At 53.5% G+C, this 19,109-nt stretch overlaps 2 protein-coding genes across 4 annotated transcripts; one reads left to right on the forward strand and one right to left on the reverse strand.

Annotated features, from left to right (window-relative positions):
- Positions 1 to 169: 169 nt before the first annotated feature.
- On the reverse strand, positions 170 to 11,681 carry MBOAT7 (membrane bound acylglycerophosphatidylinositol O-acyltransferase MBOAT7). Its single transcript, XM_082607511.1, has 8 exons — positions 11,405 to 11,681; positions 10,634 to 10,712; positions 10,403 to 10,532; positions 9,671 to 9,797; positions 7,608 to 7,767; positions 5,940 to 6,300; positions 3,989 to 4,165; positions 170 to 696 (listed from the first exon to the last, which is right to left on the reverse strand). Exons 2-8 carry the CDS (start codon positions 10,707 to 10,709, stop codon positions 309 to 311), a joined length of 1,419 nt encoding a protein of 472 aa, XP_082463637.1. The 5' UTR covers positions 10,710 to 10,712; positions 11,405 to 11,681; the 3' UTR covers positions 170 to 308.
- Positions 11,682 to 12,346: 665 nt separating this feature from the next.
- On the forward strand, positions 12,347 to 18,480 carry TSEN34 (tRNA splicing endonuclease subunit 34). 3 transcript variants are annotated; one of them, XM_082607514.1, is made up of 5 exons: positions 12,347 to 12,412; positions 13,311 to 13,557; positions 13,784 to 14,033; positions 14,180 to 14,437; positions 17,990 to 18,480. In XM_082607514.1, exons 2-5 carry the CDS (start codon positions 13,315 to 13,317, stop codon positions 18,175 to 18,177), a joined length of 939 nt encoding a protein of 312 aa, XP_082463640.1. In that variant the 5' UTR covers positions 12,347 to 12,412; positions 13,311 to 13,314; the 3' UTR covers positions 18,178 to 18,480. The 3 variants fall into 3 exon arrangements, with proteins under 3 accessions (XP_082463640.1, XP_082463639.1, XP_082463638.1); XM_082607513.1 differs by having other exon boundaries at positions 12,388 to 12,473; XM_082607512.1 differs by lacking the exon at positions 12,347 to 12,412 and having other exon boundaries at positions 13,784 to 14,027.
- Positions 18,481 to 19,109: the final 629 nt, after the last annotated feature.

The following is a 19,109-nucleotide window of genomic DNA, read 5'->3' on the forward strand; positions in this document are numbered from 1 at the left end:
CGCCCATTGGCCCCTGCTGTTGGGGGTAAAACGCAGCTCTCTCTGAATACCTGGCGCTGGGCAGGGACAAAGGGAGATTCTTGTCTGGACCATATCTTGATTTTTACAGGAGGGAAAACTGATCATCTGGGGCCCTCAGGGCGGAGGCTTTTCCAGGCACGGTGCTGAGCTGGGGAAGCGGGAATCCTCTCCAGGGCCCTTGCCACATTCAGGACTCTTTCTGGGAAGGGAGACAGGAGCATGCTTCACAGAATTCCCAGGCAAAAGCTTGGTAGCTGGACCGACGGCAGAGGGAGTGTCGTGACCGCTTACTCCTCCCGAAGCTTTCCTGAGGCAAGGCTGGTGGCGGGGGACGCTGTCTTCCGCCGGCTGGGGCTGCCCCCACCTAGAGCCAGCCCCAGCCCGAGGGCCACCAGGGCCAGGATGTGGATGCAGAAGTAGATGGAGGCCCAGTAGCGCAGGGTTTCGCCCAGCGAAAGCAGCACAAAGCCCATGCACATGTAGTCATAGGCCCGCATCTTCAGGAACCAGTGCACCCAGTCCCAGGCCTTCTGGCCCCTGGGGCTGAGCCGCCCCCGAAAGGCCGACTCCAACCGGCCCTCAGCTGCCAGGCACAGCGGGATGGTCAGGAAGCTCAGGTAGTAGCCAGGGTGCAGGCCGTGCCAGTAGGCGCTCAGTAACATGGTCCAGGCGCTCCTGGGGGAGGGGCTAGGAATCAGGACCCGGAGTGCAGGCCCCCTGCCCTCTTCCCTGAGACCCGGGGGTCCAGGCCCCCAGCCCCTCCTCCCTCAGACCCGGTACTCTCTACTCTCTTCTCAGAAACCCCCTCCCAACACTATTTTCCCTCAGGACCCAGGAGTCAAGTCCCCAGCCACTTCCTCTTTGAGGATCCAGGAATATAAATCATGATCCATGAAGACTCAGAAATCTCCAGCCATGGTCTCTTCTCCTTAAGGACTCCAAATGCTATCCCTTGAAGACCCACAAATTGAGGCTCTGATCCCCACTTCCACAGAGAACCCACAAATCAGAGCAGGCTTTGCCAAGGACTGTGGCCTGAGTTCCTGCCCATGGGCATCAAGTTTTCCCTCTGGCACATCAGGGTGTTAAAAGTGCAAAGATAACCTAATGACAGAATGACACTGACCACCCTTTCCTGGGGGGGAGGGGGGGAGGGCGGAGGGTGTAAGGGTCCATAAAAAGGTTGAATTGTCCCTGTTGCCAACAGGGAAGATCTTTTCCTCCTTCTCTTTTCTTAGGCCATTTCCTTGAAAAACCTGTTTGAGCATCTTTCCGTTATCCTTTGGATACAGATGGAAATCTTTGAAATGGTAAAACAGGCCTCTAGAAAGTGTTACAGTCCAGGAATGTTGTTCATCTTTCTGAAGCCTAGGTGTGGAGGGAGATAGAGCCTGTCTCCCTGCAGCTCTGAGGGTTTACCCTAGGTGCCAGCTCCCAGCTGTAAACACCTGCTGGTCATAGAGATAGGAGTTTTATTCTTCCTTTACATAGACACTTAACTAGCACAGGTGGCTACCCCAATCACCAGGTGAACCTGGGATGAACATGAGAGCAGGCACAGTGCTTGTGGAGTCCTCCGACGTGAGGACCAGTTATGGTGTCTCTTGAGAACACGCTACGTAAAGGGCTCTAAGTGGCGATGGAGAAGACAAAAGGGGTGAGATTTCCAGACGACTACTAAGGACCTACTGTATAGCATGGGGGAGTCTACTCAGTACTCTGTAATGGCCTATTTGGGAAAAGAAGCTAAAAAAGAGTGGATATATGTGTATGTATAACAGATTCACTTTGCGGTACACCTGAAACTAACACAACATTGTAGATCAATTATACCCCAATTAAAAAAAAATAAAAATAAAATGGATGGATGGATGAACTGTTAAAAAAAAAAAAAAAAAAGCTGAGCTTTCTTTCCATCTTGGTAATCTCAGCAGTGGGTTACTGGCGCCACGCCTCGAAATCTGGTTTAATGCTTATTCAATAACTGGGTTTTTTTTTCCTATTTTTTGGCCACGCCGCAAGGCATGCAGGATAATAGTTCCCAGAGCAGGGATCGAACCCACGCCCCCGGCAATGGAAACGCGGAGTCTTCACCGCTGGAGCGCTGGGGAAGTCCACAAAACTGTTTTCTTCCTTTTCTACCTCTGGTGGAGAGAGAATGCTCTGGGTCGGCAGAACTGAAAGCAGTTGACGGTAGGACACACATCAGCGCAAGCCCGGCATCTGTAACCTCCACGTGTGCACACCTGAGCTCTTGGCCGTTCCGCCACCTACTCTTCTCTCCCTGCTTCGCTGCCCCCCTGCCCCCCACAGTGAACACTCTCCAAAGAATCGTCTAGGCTCCCCCTTCCGTCCTCTCCTGAAGCCGATCCAAGCCAGCTCTCACCTCAGCCCTCCACTCTGCTCACTGAAGCTCCTGGCCCCGGAAGACACACAATCCCCTCCTCGCTCCTCCTTGGAACACGTACTTCTCTTGGCTTCCTTCCGGGAATGAATACTTTGCTGATTGTCCTCCTACGTCACTGGCTGCATCTGTGCTGGCTCTTCCTCCTGGTGCCTAGTCTACACCAGGGTTTCTCAATCTTGGCACTACAGACACCTGGGGCAGGATCATTTTTCGGGGTGGGGGGGGTGGGGGGAGGTGGAGTGCTGTCCTATGCAGCGCAGATTGTTTAGGAGCATCTCTGGCCTCCACCCACTAGATGCCAGTAGCACATCCCCATTATGACAAAAGCCTCTCCAGACATTGCCAATGCCCCCTGGGGGTGCCGCACAATTGCTCCCCCCCCGTTGAGAATCCCTGGTCTAAACGTTGGCGCGCTCTGTGCTCTGACCTGATGCTCAGCCCCAGAGCTTTAAGTATCATCCACACCTGCGGACGCTCAAGTGTCCACTTCTTACACCAACCCTTGCATTACGCACCAGAGTCACACAACTAACTGCCTAGCCAACCACCCCAGCTGGGAATCTAAGTCACCTCAAGGTCAGGGAGACTAAACCCAAGTCTAGCTTCCTCATCCTTCCCACTCCTGAAACTTCCTTCTGCCCAGTTTCCCCTCCTCAGGAAACAGCCCTTCTGCGCCCTGCCATCACGCACAACCCATCACCTGGGCATCGAGCTGCTTCCCACCTCCACCTCTCAAATGCATCCACTTCTAGGCCACTGGTCCCTACTCTAGGATACCATCAGTGCCCACCGGGCCAGTCCCTGCTTTATGGCCTGCTCCCCTCCCCCACCTTAGCCCATTCCCACACAAGGTCGGAGCAGATCTTTAAATCATGAATCAGATCACACACCCAGGGAAGTCTAGCTCCAGAGGCACCATGATTGACTTCTTCATTATAAGAACGTGTCATGATGTGTCCTGACCTCATCTGGTGACACTCGGCAGGTTTTCTAAGATCAGACCTCTGGTCCTGGGTCTCTTCATCTTTAAAATGGGGCTGATGAGAGCTCCTACTTCCCAAGGTTGTAAAGGTTAAGTTTATCTTATCTTTACAGAAGGTCTCCACTCAAGAAATATCAGATGAGTGAAGGATAATACAAGCCAATCAGGCCTCACACTAAGTGCATTTCACACTTTATCTCATTGATTCCTCACATCAACCTATGAAACAGGTAACAGCATTACCCCCATTTAAGAGTTGAGGAAACAGGGGTCAACTAACTCCTTAAGGTTTCTTAGTAACTGGCAGTGTTAAGATTCCGGAAGGTCTAGCTACTGAGTCCACAGGACTCAGTACACTGCGTTTGTGGAGCGGGGCTGACTTTAAGGAGGTAGAAACGGAGGCCCAGTGAGGAGGAAGAATTGACCCCAGAATAACGCAAAACAGCCAGCGCAAGGCTCAAGAAACTACAACTCCCATGACCCTCAGGGGTGGAGGCCCAGCGGGGGAAGCCGAAGGCGGCCCCAGGGGCAGCTGGGAGATGTACTTCCCTGCCGTCCTCCGAGACGGTTGGGCTTACCTGAAGACGTAGGAGCGCGCGGGCGCGCTCTTGTAGATGTACTGCGCCAGCCACCACTGCACCGTCATGTTCCAGTACCGCATGCCATCCCGCACGCGCACGCAGAAGTCTGTGCCATAGCAATCGATGTTGCGGATGGTCTCATAGTCGTACTCCGTGGAAGCCGCTTTCTCCGGACTGGTGGGGGGGGGGTGGAGGATGAGGGTGGGGGACAGACATGCAGCTCAGCCAGGCCCCCTCCTGACTCTGGCTACTGTCCCAGCCCCGGATGCTAAGGAGGGGATCCTGGCCAGGCAACAGTTCTCTGGCTGTCACGTTTGCTAGGGCAACAGGGGAGGGTAGCCCAGACTGAGCATTTTTGGGAAGTGCACAGTTCATCAGCAATAGGGTTCTCCTCTTTGGTAAGGGGCCCTGTAACAGCCAGGAAAAGTCTGGAAGGGCCACGGTTGCTAAGCTATGAGTCCTTAGCAACCTGACCTGCCAATGGTCTCAGATGCTAGGGAAAGGCCATTCCTTAGCAACCAAGCTCAGCATCTTCAGAGAAGCCTCCAAGTAGTCCATTCTAAATTGCTGGACACTTCGGTTGTTACGGAAGCAGCATCCCTAACAATGAGGTGGTCCGTGGTTGCTAGGGAGATGTTTTAGGCCCGCCTGACACCTTGATGGTCTCTGTTGCTATGGAAAGGGCATTCCTTAGCAACAAGGCCTAGGATGTTTAGAAAAGCTTCCTGAAAGGGCCTTTCCTGACTCTTGGTCCCCAGGATTGTTCTAAAGGGTCATCTCCAGTAATACAGTGGTTCCTGGGTCACTGGTGCCAACACCACCCCCCAGCAGTGGGGGATATCCTTGGCCCACCTGAACCGTTGGCAGCTTCTGATAATGGAAGGGGGGCATCCATTAGGGGCGGGGTCCAGAGGTTTAGAAAAGCCTTCAATTCCTGCTTGACATCTTCTGGGGGATACCCTCTACTATGGCAGTGGCAAGAAATTTGCAGGGGGTTGCCACTTCCCCCGCAATGGAATGGCAGTTTGTGACTATTAGGGGATTGCCCAACCCTTGTAAGGAGTAGTTCAGAATTTACATCAAAGGGCTGCTTTCCCAGCCCCAGCCTGAAAGCTGACCATGACCGCTGGGGACAGAGGGACAGGCCATTCCTGGTTGCTAGGGGTGCCATTTCCCTAGCAACACAGGAGCAACATATCCTTAGCAACAAGAGAGTCTGTAGTTACTAGCTGTGTGATTTATCTAGTGATGAAGGAGCTAGGGGGCTAGTTTCGCCAGCAACAAGGTTAATTGACAGTTACCAGGGGATTTCCTGGGCAACAGTAGGAAGGCGAGCTGCGTTGCTAGGAATGGTGTCCCCTCTGCTAGAGGACAGCATGGTCAAGGATGCCATTTCCGTAGAAGAAGAGGGCAACAGCAGGCTGTTATGTGACGACATCCCATGGGGAGGGGCGTGCTCGCTCCCAGCCAACAAAGGGGCAGTTTAGGGGGTGCCGTTTCCATAGCAACAAAGAGCAGCTTTCTGGCAGGAAGCAGCAGTGCTGTTGCTAGGGAATGTTCTCCCTAGCAACAAAGGGCTACTCCTCACTGCCCAACGATGGCACCCTGAGCAACCAGGGACAACTGGGTTACTGGGGTGTCGGTTCCACGGCAACAGAGGGACAGCGTGTGATTGCTGTAACACCTTCCTTTTCCTAGCAACAGAGAGCAATTCACCATCCCAAGGGGGGACAAGCGCTAGCAACAGGGGGCAATCCGTACGTATCAGGACTACTGTTTCCTTAGGACAGGGGAAGGCGGGCTGTGGTGGCTGAGGGTGACACTCTGCTGACAACAGGTGGGAGACCTGCCCCCCCCTGCTCCCCGCTATCCTCCCTGCTAGGGGCAGGGCCAGCCCGCAGTGATTGGGCCTGCTGGGTCTTGGGACACCTCCCTCCCGCCGCCTGACCTGCTGGGGGGTGGGCATTGGAGGGTGGGGCCGCCCCCGGCCCGGGCTTTGGCGGCCACGGGGTAGGCCCCGAAGCCGGCGGCAATGCAGCCGCACTCGGCGGCAATCCAGGCCACGTAGAAGCGCATGCGGAAGGCGAAGAAGACGGGGATCATGTAGAAGAGGCGGGCGGGCAGCGGGCGGGCGTAGAAGGCGTCCTCACGCACGGCCTCCAGCGGGAACAGGTGGGAGGAGAGCAGGAAGAGCAGGCCGAAGAGCGGGGCCGGCCAGGCGCGCCGCAGCAGGGGCCGCAGGCTGGGCACGGCCCCGGGGAAGGGCTGCTCCAGCCAGTCCAGGTACGTGCGGTAGCGGAAGAACGGGCCTGCGGCGGGAGGGAGGGTAGCTGGTCAGACAGGGTACACCTGGTGGGGGGGCGAGCTCCAGTCTCGGGGCGGGGTTGGGGGAGGGGGAGATGGACCAGAGATTCGGGAGCTGAGGTGGACCAGCAAGAGAGGAAGGAGAGAGAGAAGAGAGAGGGAAGCAGAGAGGAGAGTGGGGGTATGAAACCCAGAGAGAAAGGGACAAGGAAGCGGAGAAAGGGGAGGACAAGGGACTCGGCAGGAAATAAAGAGGGACAGACACTTATGGAAAGGGACACAGAGCCTGAGAATGAGGGGATGGAGACACGGAGACAGATGGAGACAGACAGACCGGACCTGGAGGGATGGGGTTGGGGCTGAGCTGGGTATAAAGTGACAGGAAGTGCAGCAGTGCATGTGCAGAGGAAGAGTGGACTGAGAAGAAATGAGAGGGTGGCAGGGGCGGGACCCCTGGGGGACCTGATGAGGACTTTGAGCTTTGTTCTAAGCGCTAGGAAACCAGTATAGGCTCTCCCACCAGGGAAGTGCTGGATTATCGTTCTGCCTTTTCACGAGACCCCTCTGGCCACTGAGCAGGGAGGGGCTGCAGAAGGACAGTGATGGAAAAGAGGAGAATGTTCTTGGCCTAGGGAGGGAGCAGAATGGGGTTAACAGAAGTGTGAAACGTCTTACACGTCACAGAAGACCACACACTGTATGATTCCACTTATCAATGTTCAGGATAGGCAAATATAGAGAGATAGAAAGTCAATTAGTGGTTTCCAGGGAATGGGGGCAGACGGAGGTTTGGGAGACGACGGCTAAAGGGTGCAGGGTTTCTTTTCGAGGTGACGAAAGTACATGGTAGTGACGGTTGCACAACTCTGTGAACAGACTAAAACCCAGCAAGCTGGATGTGGTTACCAGTGGGTGAATATGGTAATCATAGCTCAATACAGCTGCTATGAAAATGAACACCTTCTAAGAGGTCAACATGAGTGAAAAATATTTTCTGAAACTAAAAATGGGATCATAAGCTGTGAATGCTTGTCGCCCGGGCAGCAGAAACGTTAGGGTGACGTAGATCTTTCTCCTTTATCTCCTGTTTGCTCCCAAAAAGTTACAAGGAGTCACTGAGGCTGAGAACAGTCTGTCTCTACTCTGGAGGGGCCCTGGGACCAGGGGGAGAGTCAGACGTGGACTCGGGCATAGATGCTCACCCTCAGAGCAGCAGATGCTGGAATGGAATGTGGGAACATGGAACAGGCACCAAACTCCAGACAGAGGTTGAGGAGCTGCGGAGGCAGGCCTGCGGGGCAGGCACGCTCACCTGTCATGATTCCCACGTAGCAGTAGCTGTAGCTGAGCGTCTCCATCAGAGAGGGAACGTCAGGCAGCAGCCCCAGGCTGGGCCCCTTGCTGAAGCCTGAGGCCATTTCCTTCCTCTGGGCCACGTGCAGGTCCTGTACTTCACTGGCCAGACTCACCAGCTGGGAGGAAGGGGTGTAGGGAAGGACAGGTCAGACACGGGCTTCCTCTCACCCACCTCCCTTTCACTACCTCTCTGGGCAGCCAACAGCTGCTGCAGCCCCGTGCAGCTGGGCGCTGAGTCTCTACTCCACGGGCAGCTCTGGGCATCTAGTCGTGAGTAAGGGCTCCTTGGTGACTCTCGCAGGGCTCACTCCTGGGCCCCTCTGTCCTTTTCCTCTGCGTTCCATCTTTCTGGGTTCTCCTGCAGTTCGTGACTTTAGATACCACCCACAGTGTAACCCGGTGGGACTTCTCCTCCAAGCCCCAAGCCTGTTCATCAAGCTGCCTCTAGGGAATTCCCTGGCGGTCCAGTGGTTAGGACTTGGCGCTTTCACTGCTGGGGCCCAGGTTTGATGATCCCTGGTCGGGGAACTAAGATCCCACAAGCCGTGTGGCGAGATCAAAAAAAAAAAAAAAAAAGCTACCTTTTGTCATTAATACTTGGTATCTTCCAGGCACCTCGAATTGAACACATCCAAGGTGGAACACGGTATTAGCCTCTCCCCAAACTGGGTCGTCTTCTAGTCTCTGCCGTCAGCAAATACCACCACCATCCAATTAATTGCTTAGGCTGGAAACCTTCCTCCCTCCCCGAATCGAATCCCTAAGTCTCTGGAATCTGTCCCTCTCGCTTTGCCTCCACCACTGGGCTGAATATGTTCGGGCTCCTTCTTCAGATCTGCTCTCTACCCTTCTCCGCACAGACCCCAGGCCGGCTCAACATCCACAGGCCTGTGTCTTCCAGCTTCCCCCTGGGTTTAGTTGGCACAGAGCCCCAGGCAGAGATGGAGGAAGGCAGGAGTGAGGCTTGGGTTTTTATTCCCTTGTATTGATAAGACCACCTTGGGCTGGCCATGACCCTTGATGGTCTTCTTGAACTGGGGGGCTCTACCCAAGTCTTGTTCCTTCCCGGCTTCACTACCTGCCCCTCCTCTCGTGCCCTGGGGCCCAGGACCTCTCCCCATCCTGCCCTCAATTTCTCATAAATGCTGGGCTTCCTGGTGGGGCCCTGACTGACCTCCCCACAGGCCTGCATCAAGCCGCCACTGTTTGTCAGCTGGACTTTGATAAAAGAGTCCCACGTCACCCCATCTTGCCCTTTCTGCTTCAACTCGCTCAGCATCAGGAGGAAGCATGTTTAAACCTGTAAATCTGGTCACACTGCCTCTTCTGGCAACAAATCAAAACACCTCTTGCAGTGGGTCTTGGGCCCCCACAGAAAGAAGTCGGGACCCCCTCACCTTAGCCAACAAGATCCTGCATGGTTTGGCCTGGGCTGCCTGCGCTCTTTTCCTCTCCTGATGGACGGTCCATGTGGCTGGTCCACTGCTGATGGGACTCAGCCTGCTCCCTTCTACACACGCTGGCCCCTATGTCCTGAAAGCCTCTTTCTCCAGCTCCCGCTGGGAACACAGGATGCTGAGGAGACCTCGTTCACCACCTCACATGACCGTTCTGTTCACTAATACGTAGCACATAGTAGGAACGCACGACTTTACGTTCCCGGGGGTGGGGCCTGGGAATCTGTTTTCACCCATCTTCCCAGGTCATGGAGAGGAGGACGTGGTGTCCTGGTTTTGTGTCCTTAACTAAGTGCTACCTCCCCAGAGCTGGTTGTCCTCCTCTGCAAAATGGCTTGCTACAAAGATGCACTTTAGCTCAGCCACCACATGGCACCCACAGTTACATAACTTTGGATACTTCTTTACCCCAGGAAGAGCTGAGAGGTGAAGCCCCGCCCCCGGCGGGGTGTGTGGGAGAGACCAGCCCCCTTCCTCTGCCTCCCACGGGAGTGGCTGGGAGGAGAAGGTAAAGTCGCGGGTGGTTAACTGGCACACAGCGAGGGCTGGAGGGGAGTCTGACCTTCAGTGTCAGCAGCAGCTGGACGGCATTGGTGAAGGGTGTGGGAGTGGGCAGGCCCAGTAGGCTGAGCGCGCGGAAGAAGAGCAGGTATGAGAAGGTCCAGGCTAGGGCCAGGGCGTGGCAGGAGCTGGGCAAAGGCAAGAGGCGTGCTGTGCTGGGTGCAGGACATCTTGCCTCAGCCACCCCTAGGTTCCAGCTACAAATCCTTCCCCACCTCCCCACCTTCAGAGACAGAAAATGAGGGGCGGGGGGTATGGAATGAGCACGACTGAAACAGCCACACAGAAATGCACAGCAACAGAGAAGAAAATGAGAAGGGGGTTAAGAGAGGCTTCAGGGTGAAGACCCTTCAATCCTCCATTTTTTCTGGGAGGGAGGGAGGGAGGAGGAAGGGAGAGGGAGAGAGGGGAGGTGGAGGGAGAAAGAGGGAGGGAGAAACAGAGAGAGAGAGAGAAAACCAATACCAACGGTGGCAGGGCCAGCAGACTAGTAACGCCCTCCTCTCTCCTGAATCCACGACATGGATGTAAAGGCCCAGGACAAACACACAGGGACAAAGACCCAGAAAAAGGCAGGAGAGGAAGAAAAACAGACCAGACAAATGACAGAGAATCTAGAGATAAACAAGAGACATCCGGAGATGGAGACAGAAACAGAAAAAGACCCCAAGAGGAAACAGGTCGCTTCCTCCACCCCCTCCATCTCCCCCTCCTCCCCCCACCAAATCCTCACCAGGGCTGGGCCTGAATGAGCGCCCAGGTCCCAAGGATGGTGATCAGAGAATGCAAAGTGTGGGGGCCGCAGGTGAACAAGGTGAGCCCTAGGCCCACAGCTGCTGCCCCCCATCTCTTCAGCCCAGGTCCTGCAGGGAGAAGGCACAGCATAAGCGTGGAACCTTCCAGGGGTCCCCAGCCCGGGCACACCCCCCACTTTATTTTCCACTAGGGAGGGAACCTGACTCACCAGCTTTCTTAAAGAGGAAGCCGATGGGGACAGAGATAAGAAGAACCACTAGATATGTCCATTCTTCGGGTGACATGTTCTGGGGGAGGGGCAGAGGTTCCCAGTGAGAACACAGGAGTCCGGGCCCCCAGCGCCTCCCCCTTAAGAGGACTCAAGGATCCACCCCCCCGACCCAGTCCCCAGTTGTCGAGGATCCAGGAGTCCTACCCTCAGCCCCTCTCCTCTGACAACACAGGAACCCCGACCTCCAGGCCCTTCCTCCTTCGAGGATAGAGGAAGCCACCCACATAACCCCTCTTTTGAGAACGCAGGCCCCCAGCTCTCTTCTCCTTTGAGAACCCAGGAATCCAAACCTCCCGGCCCCCTCCTCCTTCGAGTATCCAGCAATCCAGCTCCTCTCTTCTTATCCCCCAGCCTCTCCCTCTTTGAGAACCCTGCTCTCCAGAGCCCCTGCCCTTCTCCGAGAGGGCCTCAGAGGAGCCCAGGCCTCCAGCCTCCACCTCTTTCGGAGCTCCGGTTCCTTCTCCCGTTTGAAACCCAGAGAGCGGGCCCCACTCCTGTTGGGCGCACCAAGAGCGGGTCAGATCCGCTCCGGGCAAAGCCACAGGCGGTTACGCCACCCGGGAGCTCGGCCGCGCTCCCGGCACCGCCCCCGCACCTCATCAGCCCGCCGATCCGCAGCGACCCCACACTGTCCAAACCCCTCCCGATCTCCGGGGCGCCTCCGCACTCCGCGCCCACCGCACCCCTGCCCAGGCGTGGCGGACCCACCTGGGCCCGCGGCTACGCGCCGCCCGCAGGGCAGGAAGCAGCCGAGCAGTCCCGGCCCGCGGGCCACCGCGGGTCCGCCACGCCTACCCCGCCCAGCACGCCCCCGCGTCCCCAGCCTCTTCCGGGGGCGCCGGCTGGGCTGCGCGGTCCGGGGCCGGGTTGCAGCGCCCGGCAGGCTCCGGGCTGAGCAGGGAAGGAGCCCAGACTGGGCGCAGGGAGCACGAGTCCGCAGCTGGACACGGACTCCGTTCTACCGAGCTGCGAGCACGCAAAGGGGCGGGGCTTCGGGCTCGGAAAGGGGTGGGGCCAGAAGCTTCGGGCACGGAGGGAAGCGACCGAACCTGGGAAAGAGGCGGGGCCTGGAGCTCAGCGTTCGGAATGAAGTGGAGCCTCCGCTTCAGGTTCCTTGGGACAGAGTTGGGAGGTGGTTTGGAGGCGGGGCCACAAGCTTCGGTTTTCTTCGGAGGTAGTCGAGTACTGAAGGTCTCTGTTCGGATGTAGGCGGAGCCAAGAGCTTCGGCCGGATGTGGAGGGGCCACAGCGTCGGTTCCCTTCGGAGGTAGTCGGGTATAAGTGACTCTGGGTGGCTGATAGGCGGAGTCTCATGTTTAGGAGGGAGGCGGAGCCACGGGTTTAGGTAACACGAAAGAGGCGGGGCTCAGGAGTATTCCAAGGGGGCGGGGCAAACAGAGTCCCGGCCTAAAGGGGGCGGGGCCCCGGGCCGTGGTGCCAAGGGGTCGGATCCAGCGTAAGGAGCCTCCCATTTCCAAGTCACGGAACCGAGGAGGGAGGTGCGCTTCGAGGGGCGGGCTCAAGGGGGTTTCACTTTAGGGGGAAGGCAAAGATATGGCCCTGAGGGGCGGGTCCCAGACTTCCCGCTCCGCTGAGGTGGCGGCGTGACGAAATCGACGCAGGGGGTCGGCATGGGGGGGGTGGGTGGAGGAAGCAGCGCGTGGCGCGCTACGTAAGGGGGTGGCTCCGCCGGGACTGCGAGCTGGTGTTTACGAGGTGACTAGCTGGTTCTATCAGAGGACGGTGCCACATTCTGAAGGGAGAGCTCACGAGTGGGGTGAGCCCGCCCGAGCGGAGAACAGACGACGGGTGCTCAGGGGACCAGGCTTCCGGCTGTGGGGTTCGAACGTAGGGCAGGAGCTCCAACTCGGGGAGCTCAGGCGGCCGGAGGGGGCGGGGCCTCAGTCTATGTGATTGACGGGAGCCGAGGACGCCCGAACGCTGAACCCCTTATGTTCGGGAGAGGGCGGTGCTGCGGTTCGGCTGAGCCGAGGACTCCCGAACTTACGGACCGGTCACGCTCGGGCGGGGGCGGGGCTTCGTATTCTAGGAGCCCGACTCAGAGCAAGGGGACCTGAGGCCGAACCTCGGGGGTTCGGAAAGGGGAGGAGCCAAGTCCCGAGCAACCCGAAGGGGGCGTGGCCTCAGCGGGGCTTTGGCCTCTGGAGGTCCCGACACCTGACGGGGACACCCGAAGGGCGACGCCGAAATGGATCTTTCGAAGGGGGCGTGGCCCGTGCTGGGGCAGGCTTTGCTCCGAGGCGCGTGGGCCGGCATGGCAGTGTTGGCCCAGACCAGAATGTTGACCGCGGGGTCCGAGACACCCCAGCGGGGCCCCGCGGCTCGGTTCGGGGCGGGGCCTCGTCTCTGTCAGCCCCGGGGCCTGGCGGGATCGCCCGAGGGCGGAGTCTGGCGCCCAGGCGGCGGAGCCTGGCCCTCCCGCTCAGCAGGTGGCGAACGCGGCACTGAGCGAGGCTCCGACCCCCGAGACTCAGGGGCGGGGCTTCGCCGAGACCACCCCCCCCAGGCGGTGGGAGGCCTCCCCGCGGCGCGAATCGGGTGGCGAGAGGCGTGCAGGTCTGTGGGTGACTCCTGTGCCCCTGGCCTCCCGCAGGAGGATGCTGGTGGTGGAGGTGGCGAACGGCCGCTCCCTGGTGTGGGGGGCCGAGGCGGTGCAGGCGCTGCGGGAGCGCCTGGGAGTAGGGGGCCGCACGGTGGGCGCCCTGCCCCGCGGACCCCGCCAGAACTCGCGCCTGGGCCTCCCGCTGCTGCTGATGCCCGAAGAGGCGCGGCTGCTGGCAGAGATCGGCGCGGTGACCCTAGTCAGCGCCCCGCGCCCGGATCCCCGCCAACACAGCCTGGTAAGGGGGCAGGTTGGGGGCGCCTGCGGGAGAAGAGGCTGGGGACAACAGGTCCCTGAGGTGGGAGGGGTCTGGGAGTCCTGGATTCTGGAATACTGTGAGAGTAGGATACTGGGATCCCCGGGTTCGCGCCCCGAGGTTGTGAGGCGCCAGGGAGTCAGGATTCCTAGCTTTCTAAGGCAGGGCATGCCTGAATCCTGAGATTACAGCTAAGTTTACTTCTCAGGCATTGGCATCCTTCAAGCGCCAGCAAGAACAGGGCTTCCAGGAGCAAAGTGCTCTGGCAGCTGAGGCCCGTGAGACCCGTCGTCAGGAGCTCCTAGAGAAGATTGCAGAGGGCCAGGCTGCGAAGAAGCAGAAGCTGGAACAGAAATCAGGGACCAGCGGGAGCCAGGATGCCGGTGGGAACCAAGCTACAGAAGAGAATGAGGCCAGTGCTGGCCAGGCTGCTGGAGAGCATGAGGAAGCAGGTGAAGGTGGGAGTTGGAGTCCAGGGACCAGGGGAAGGAGGGAAGAGATTTGGGGGAATTTTGGCAGGGAATCTAGGGCTGGTTCTCCCTGGGGCTGGGAAAACCTTGCCCCTTGGATTCACCAAACTCTCTTGGATTCACACCCCCACCAGGCTCCTCCCCTCCCCAGCCAGGGCCTTCAAATGGGGCGGCTCCTTTGCCCAGGTCTGCTCTGCTCATCCAGCTGGCCACTGCTAGGCCTCGGCCCATCAAGGCTAGGCCCCTGGACTGGCGTGTCCAGTCCAAAGACTGGCCCCACGCTGGCCGTCCTGCCCATGAGCTTCGCTACAGCATCTACAGAGACCTGTGGGAGCGAGGCTTCTTCCTCAGTGCGGCCGGCAAGTTCGGGGGCGACTTCCTGGTCTATCCCGGTGAGTCTGTGTTGGGACCTCTGATTGCCACTCATTTCTTCACAATCCCACTACATTCTGCATTTTTCTTTTCTTTTTTTGGTCTCATTTTCTCAGCCTCTGAAACCATGGAAGGACAGGAAACACTTGGGAGCCCGTGCTCATTTGAAGGGCAGTTTAGTAAATGAGAAAAGGGGGCAAAAAAAAAAAAAAAAAAGAACAGCTCATAAAAAACATGTATAGTAAAAAGTAAATCCTATTTTATTCTGTTATGCAGTTATAGACAAATTATTTAAGTAGTCTTAAAAATTAAAAATGGCTCTAGGGGCTTCCCTGGTGGCGCAGTGCTTAAGAGTCCGCCTGCCGATGCAGGGGACACAGGTTTGTGCCCCGGTCCCGGTCCGGGAGGATCCCACATGCCGCGGAGCGGCTGGGCCCGTGAGCCATGGCCGCTGAGCCTGCGCGTCCGGAGCCTGTGCTCCGCAGCAGGGAGAGGCCCGCGTACCGCAAAAAGAAACAAACAAACAAACAAACAAAAAAAAAATTAAAAATGGCTCTAGTGAAAGAATATGAAAAGAACTTAAAGTGGAGTACTAAGTAGCCAGAGAATCCTATCAAGCAAGTGGGAAAAAAGCTTGAAAGGATTTGCTCCAGCCCAACGACAAATAGTTAATAGTTCTGGGAGGGAATTTGCATCAGGAATAGGTAAAGGGGACTTTTGATGAATCAGTTAATTTTTGAATTTATTGTGTAACTTAAAGGTTAAAAAAAAAGTGCAGAAAATCACTCTGTTTGTTCTCCTTAAGAACATAGATAGAACTGCCTGAGAAGTAGTCAGATCTTAGCCATTCATTGGAGACTGTCCGCTAAGTTCCCTGCAGATGAGTTGACAGGCTTATTCTCTTCTCAGACTAAAATTTAACTGACTGATTTAGGAGCTGAGAACAGTTTCCCTGCCCCATTCTCTATAAGTAACCATGGTTCAATTACTTTGCTACTGTTTTTTTTTTGGGTGATTTTTGTATGTTAAAAAAAAAAAAGAAAGATTATTTTGGTTTTGCAAATGAATCTTCAACTTACTAAACATACAAATGTTAATTTCTAGGTTTTTTCTAAGCTTTCTTCAATTTATAAAACTTAATTTTTTCAATCTACCAGATTTTAAGGGGACCATTAATTCATGTTTGATCCCATTTACAAAAGGAATTAAGTAGTTTCAAACATTATAAACTGCATTTTAAAATTTAATATTTTTATTTTCTTTTTTAAATTCTGCAGCTTTCTGGTTATGAACCTTGCCAATAACTTAACTCTAATAAGTTATAAATGGGGTGATTTTTAAGTTTATATTCTTACACTGTTAATAGACTTACTAAAACTTCAGATTAAAATAAGTTTAAATCAATCACTCAATCACACATTTGAAACTAAACCACAAGGCTGACCTGTTACTTGTAATAGGTCAATATTTCTAAAACAATACTCAATGTATCAAATATACATAAAATCTTTGTCCCCTGAATATTATTATTCAAGGTCTGAATCTCTTAAATACATATTTCTAAGTCTAACTCTAAATCTTCCTGAGGTTAAAAGATGCTAAGTTTCTTGGAAAACAATTTTGGGGTAACTTCTCAAGCATTTTGATGCTCCTTTCTCAGCTGACTGAGGTATCTTAACAACCAGAGAGGTGCCTGGCTCCTGGAGAGGTTCTTGCTAGAAACCCAGCTGCCAGGGAGGGCCTTGATTTATAGTTGCTACGACATCCCCTCAGATGGAAGGTCTTATAGCCTTGCTCTTTTATTTATTTATTTTTCCCCTCCGTTTTATTGAGACATAATTGACATACAGCACTCTATAAGTTTAAGGGGTACAGCATAATGATTTGACTTATACACATCATGAAATGATGACCGCAATAAGTTTAGTGAACATCCATCATTTCATACAGACACAAAATTAAAGATATCGAAAAAAAATGTTTTTCCTTCTGATGAGAAGTCTTAGGATTTATTTGCTCTCTTAACAATGTTTATATATAATGAACAGCAGTGTTAATTATATTTATCCTGTTGTACATTACGTCCCTAGTACTTATTTGTCTTATAACTGCAAGTTTGTACCTTTTGACTACCTTCATCCAATTCCCCCTCCCTCCATCCTCTGCTGCTGGTAACCACAAATCTGATCTCTTTTTCCATGTCTTTGTTTACTTTTGAAGTATAATTGACCTATAGTACTGTGTAAGTTCCTGGTATGCAGTATAGTGATTTTATATTTCTATATATTTCAAAATGAGCACCATAAGTCTAGTTACCATTTGTCACCATACAAAGACATTACATAATTATTAACTATATTTCCCACACTGTACATTTCTTACCTGTGAGTCATTTATTCTGTAACTGAAAGTTTGAACTCCTTAATCTTCCTACCTATTTCCTCCCCCAGCCCTCCTCCACTCTGACAACCACCTGTTTCTTCTCTGTATCTATGACTCTGTTTTTGTTTAGTTATGTTTGTTCATTTGTTTTGTTTTTTAGATTCCACATATAAATAAAATCATACAGTATTTGTCTTTTTCTAGTTTATTTCACTTAGCATAATACCTTCTATTATGCTAATAGAGGTCCATCCATGTTGTCAAAAATCCCAAGATTTCATTCTTTTTTATGGCTGAGTAGTATTCCGTTGTATGTATGTATGTGTGTGTGTGTGTGTGTGTGTGTGTGTGTCTATGTATATATGTATATAATACCACATCTTCTTTATTCATTCATCTATTGATGGGCATTTAGGTTGCTTCCATATCTTGACTATTGTAAATAATGCTGCAGTAAACATAGAGGTGTGTGTATCTTTTCAAATTAGTGTTTTCATTTTTTTCAGATAAATACCCAGGAGTAGAATTGCTGGAAGCCTTTCTCTTTTAGATTTACATTACCTGTTACTTAGTTTTCTGGAAAGTGACCTACTCATGGTCCTACTTTACTTGAAAGCATTCATCTAATCCGGGGGCAAACTATAGCCCCGGGTCAAATCCGGCCCACTGACTGGTTTTTTTTAAACAAAGTTTTATTGGAACACAGCCTTGTCCATTTGTTTACATATGGTCTGTGGCTGCTATTGTGCTAGAGTGGCAGATTTGAATGTTGGCAGCATGGCCCACAAAAACTGAAAATGGCCCACAAAAACTCTCTGACCCTTTTCAGAAAAAGTTTGTTGACTCCTTTCTTCTATCTATTTTATGATGCCATCCTATTGTAAATTGTTTTCTTACTTCTTTTAGTCTGTTAGAGTCACTTCTCATTGGATATTTACATGATACCCTTTTGAGTTCCTCATGGCTTTGACTGACAACGATATATTCAATTATTTGTTTTCATTTTTGTTTTTAAAATAAGATTATGCTATACATGTGTGTCAACTTGCCCCACCTCCAAGGTCCAAGGGTGTCTTTTAAAATACTGGTAGTGATAGCTGGAGCCATCCCCATGTCCTCCGTGTGGACGTCCCAGTGTCTTCCAGCTCCCTGCCACTGGAAACTGCTACCTGCCTCTCTCCTTCACCCAGGCGACCCGCTCCGTTTCCATGCTCACTACATCGCTCAGTGCTGGGCTCCCGGGGACCCCATCCCACTCCAGGACCTGGTTTCTGCTGGCCGCCTCGGCACCAGTGTCAGAAAGACACTGCTGCTTTGCTCTCCGCAGCCTGATGGTAAGGTGGTCTACACATCCCTGCAGTGGGCCAGCCTGCAGTGAACTCCAGAGACCTGTGGGCACGTGGCTGTGTCCTTGGCAAGAGCCTTTCTAGATGGTCCCAAGCTCATCTCCGAGTGGGAGGCTCGACCACCCTCCTGCCTCTCTCGGCAGTTAGTTTTTGATTCCAGATTTATAAACACTACATCCTTCTCATGTCCCTCCCTGATTCAAAGCACTTAGTGGCTGTGTTGTTTTTATAGTTACCTATTTCCAACTGTGAGTTTCTTGAGTGTGAAAGCTGATTCACCTCTGTTTCCTACAAGGCTTAGGTCCCAAGAGGTCTCAATAAACTTGTTGAATAAATGTGGAGTTTGTGATTTGAATCCTTATGACAGTCCTGGGAAATGTGGCCATTTGTGTCTGCTTGTACAGATGAGGAAAAGGCCTGGAGGAGGGGAAATGACTTGTCTGAGGTCACACATCTATTAGGGAGCAGGGCTGGGATTTAAAACCTGGTCTTTTTTTTTTTTAATTGATTGATTAATTTATTTATTTGGCTGTACTGTGCGTCTTGTGGGATCCTAGTTCCCTGACCAGGGATTGAACCCTGGGCCCTCAGCAGTGAAAGCGCAGAGTCCTAACTACTGGACCGCCAGGGAATTCCCAGACCTGGTCTTTGTGACACCGAATTTTGAGCTCTTCCACTGCACTAAACTTCCTTTTGAAAACATTTTTACAAGACATTTCAGATGCATACAAAGGCATAAATAAAAATAACACATGAAGAAAAGAAGGAAGCGAGTGTTGCAGTTTTAGGATAGCCATTTGGGGTAGGGAAGGGAACGTCAGGGGTGGTCTTTTTTTGCCTTGGGTGGTGTTTATTCAGGTGTTTGGAGAATTACTTTTTTTTTTTTTTTTTGCGATACGTGGCCCTCTCACTGTTGTGGCCTCTCCCGTTGCGGAGCACAGACTCCGGACGTGTAGGCTCAGCG

This window comes from Mesoplodon mirus (genome assembly GCF_964341445.2).
Source record: "Mesoplodon mirus genome assembly, chromosome: 19".
Classification (NCBI taxonomy): Eukaryota; Metazoa; Chordata; class Mammalia; order Artiodactyla; family Ziphiidae; genus Mesoplodon; species Mesoplodon mirus.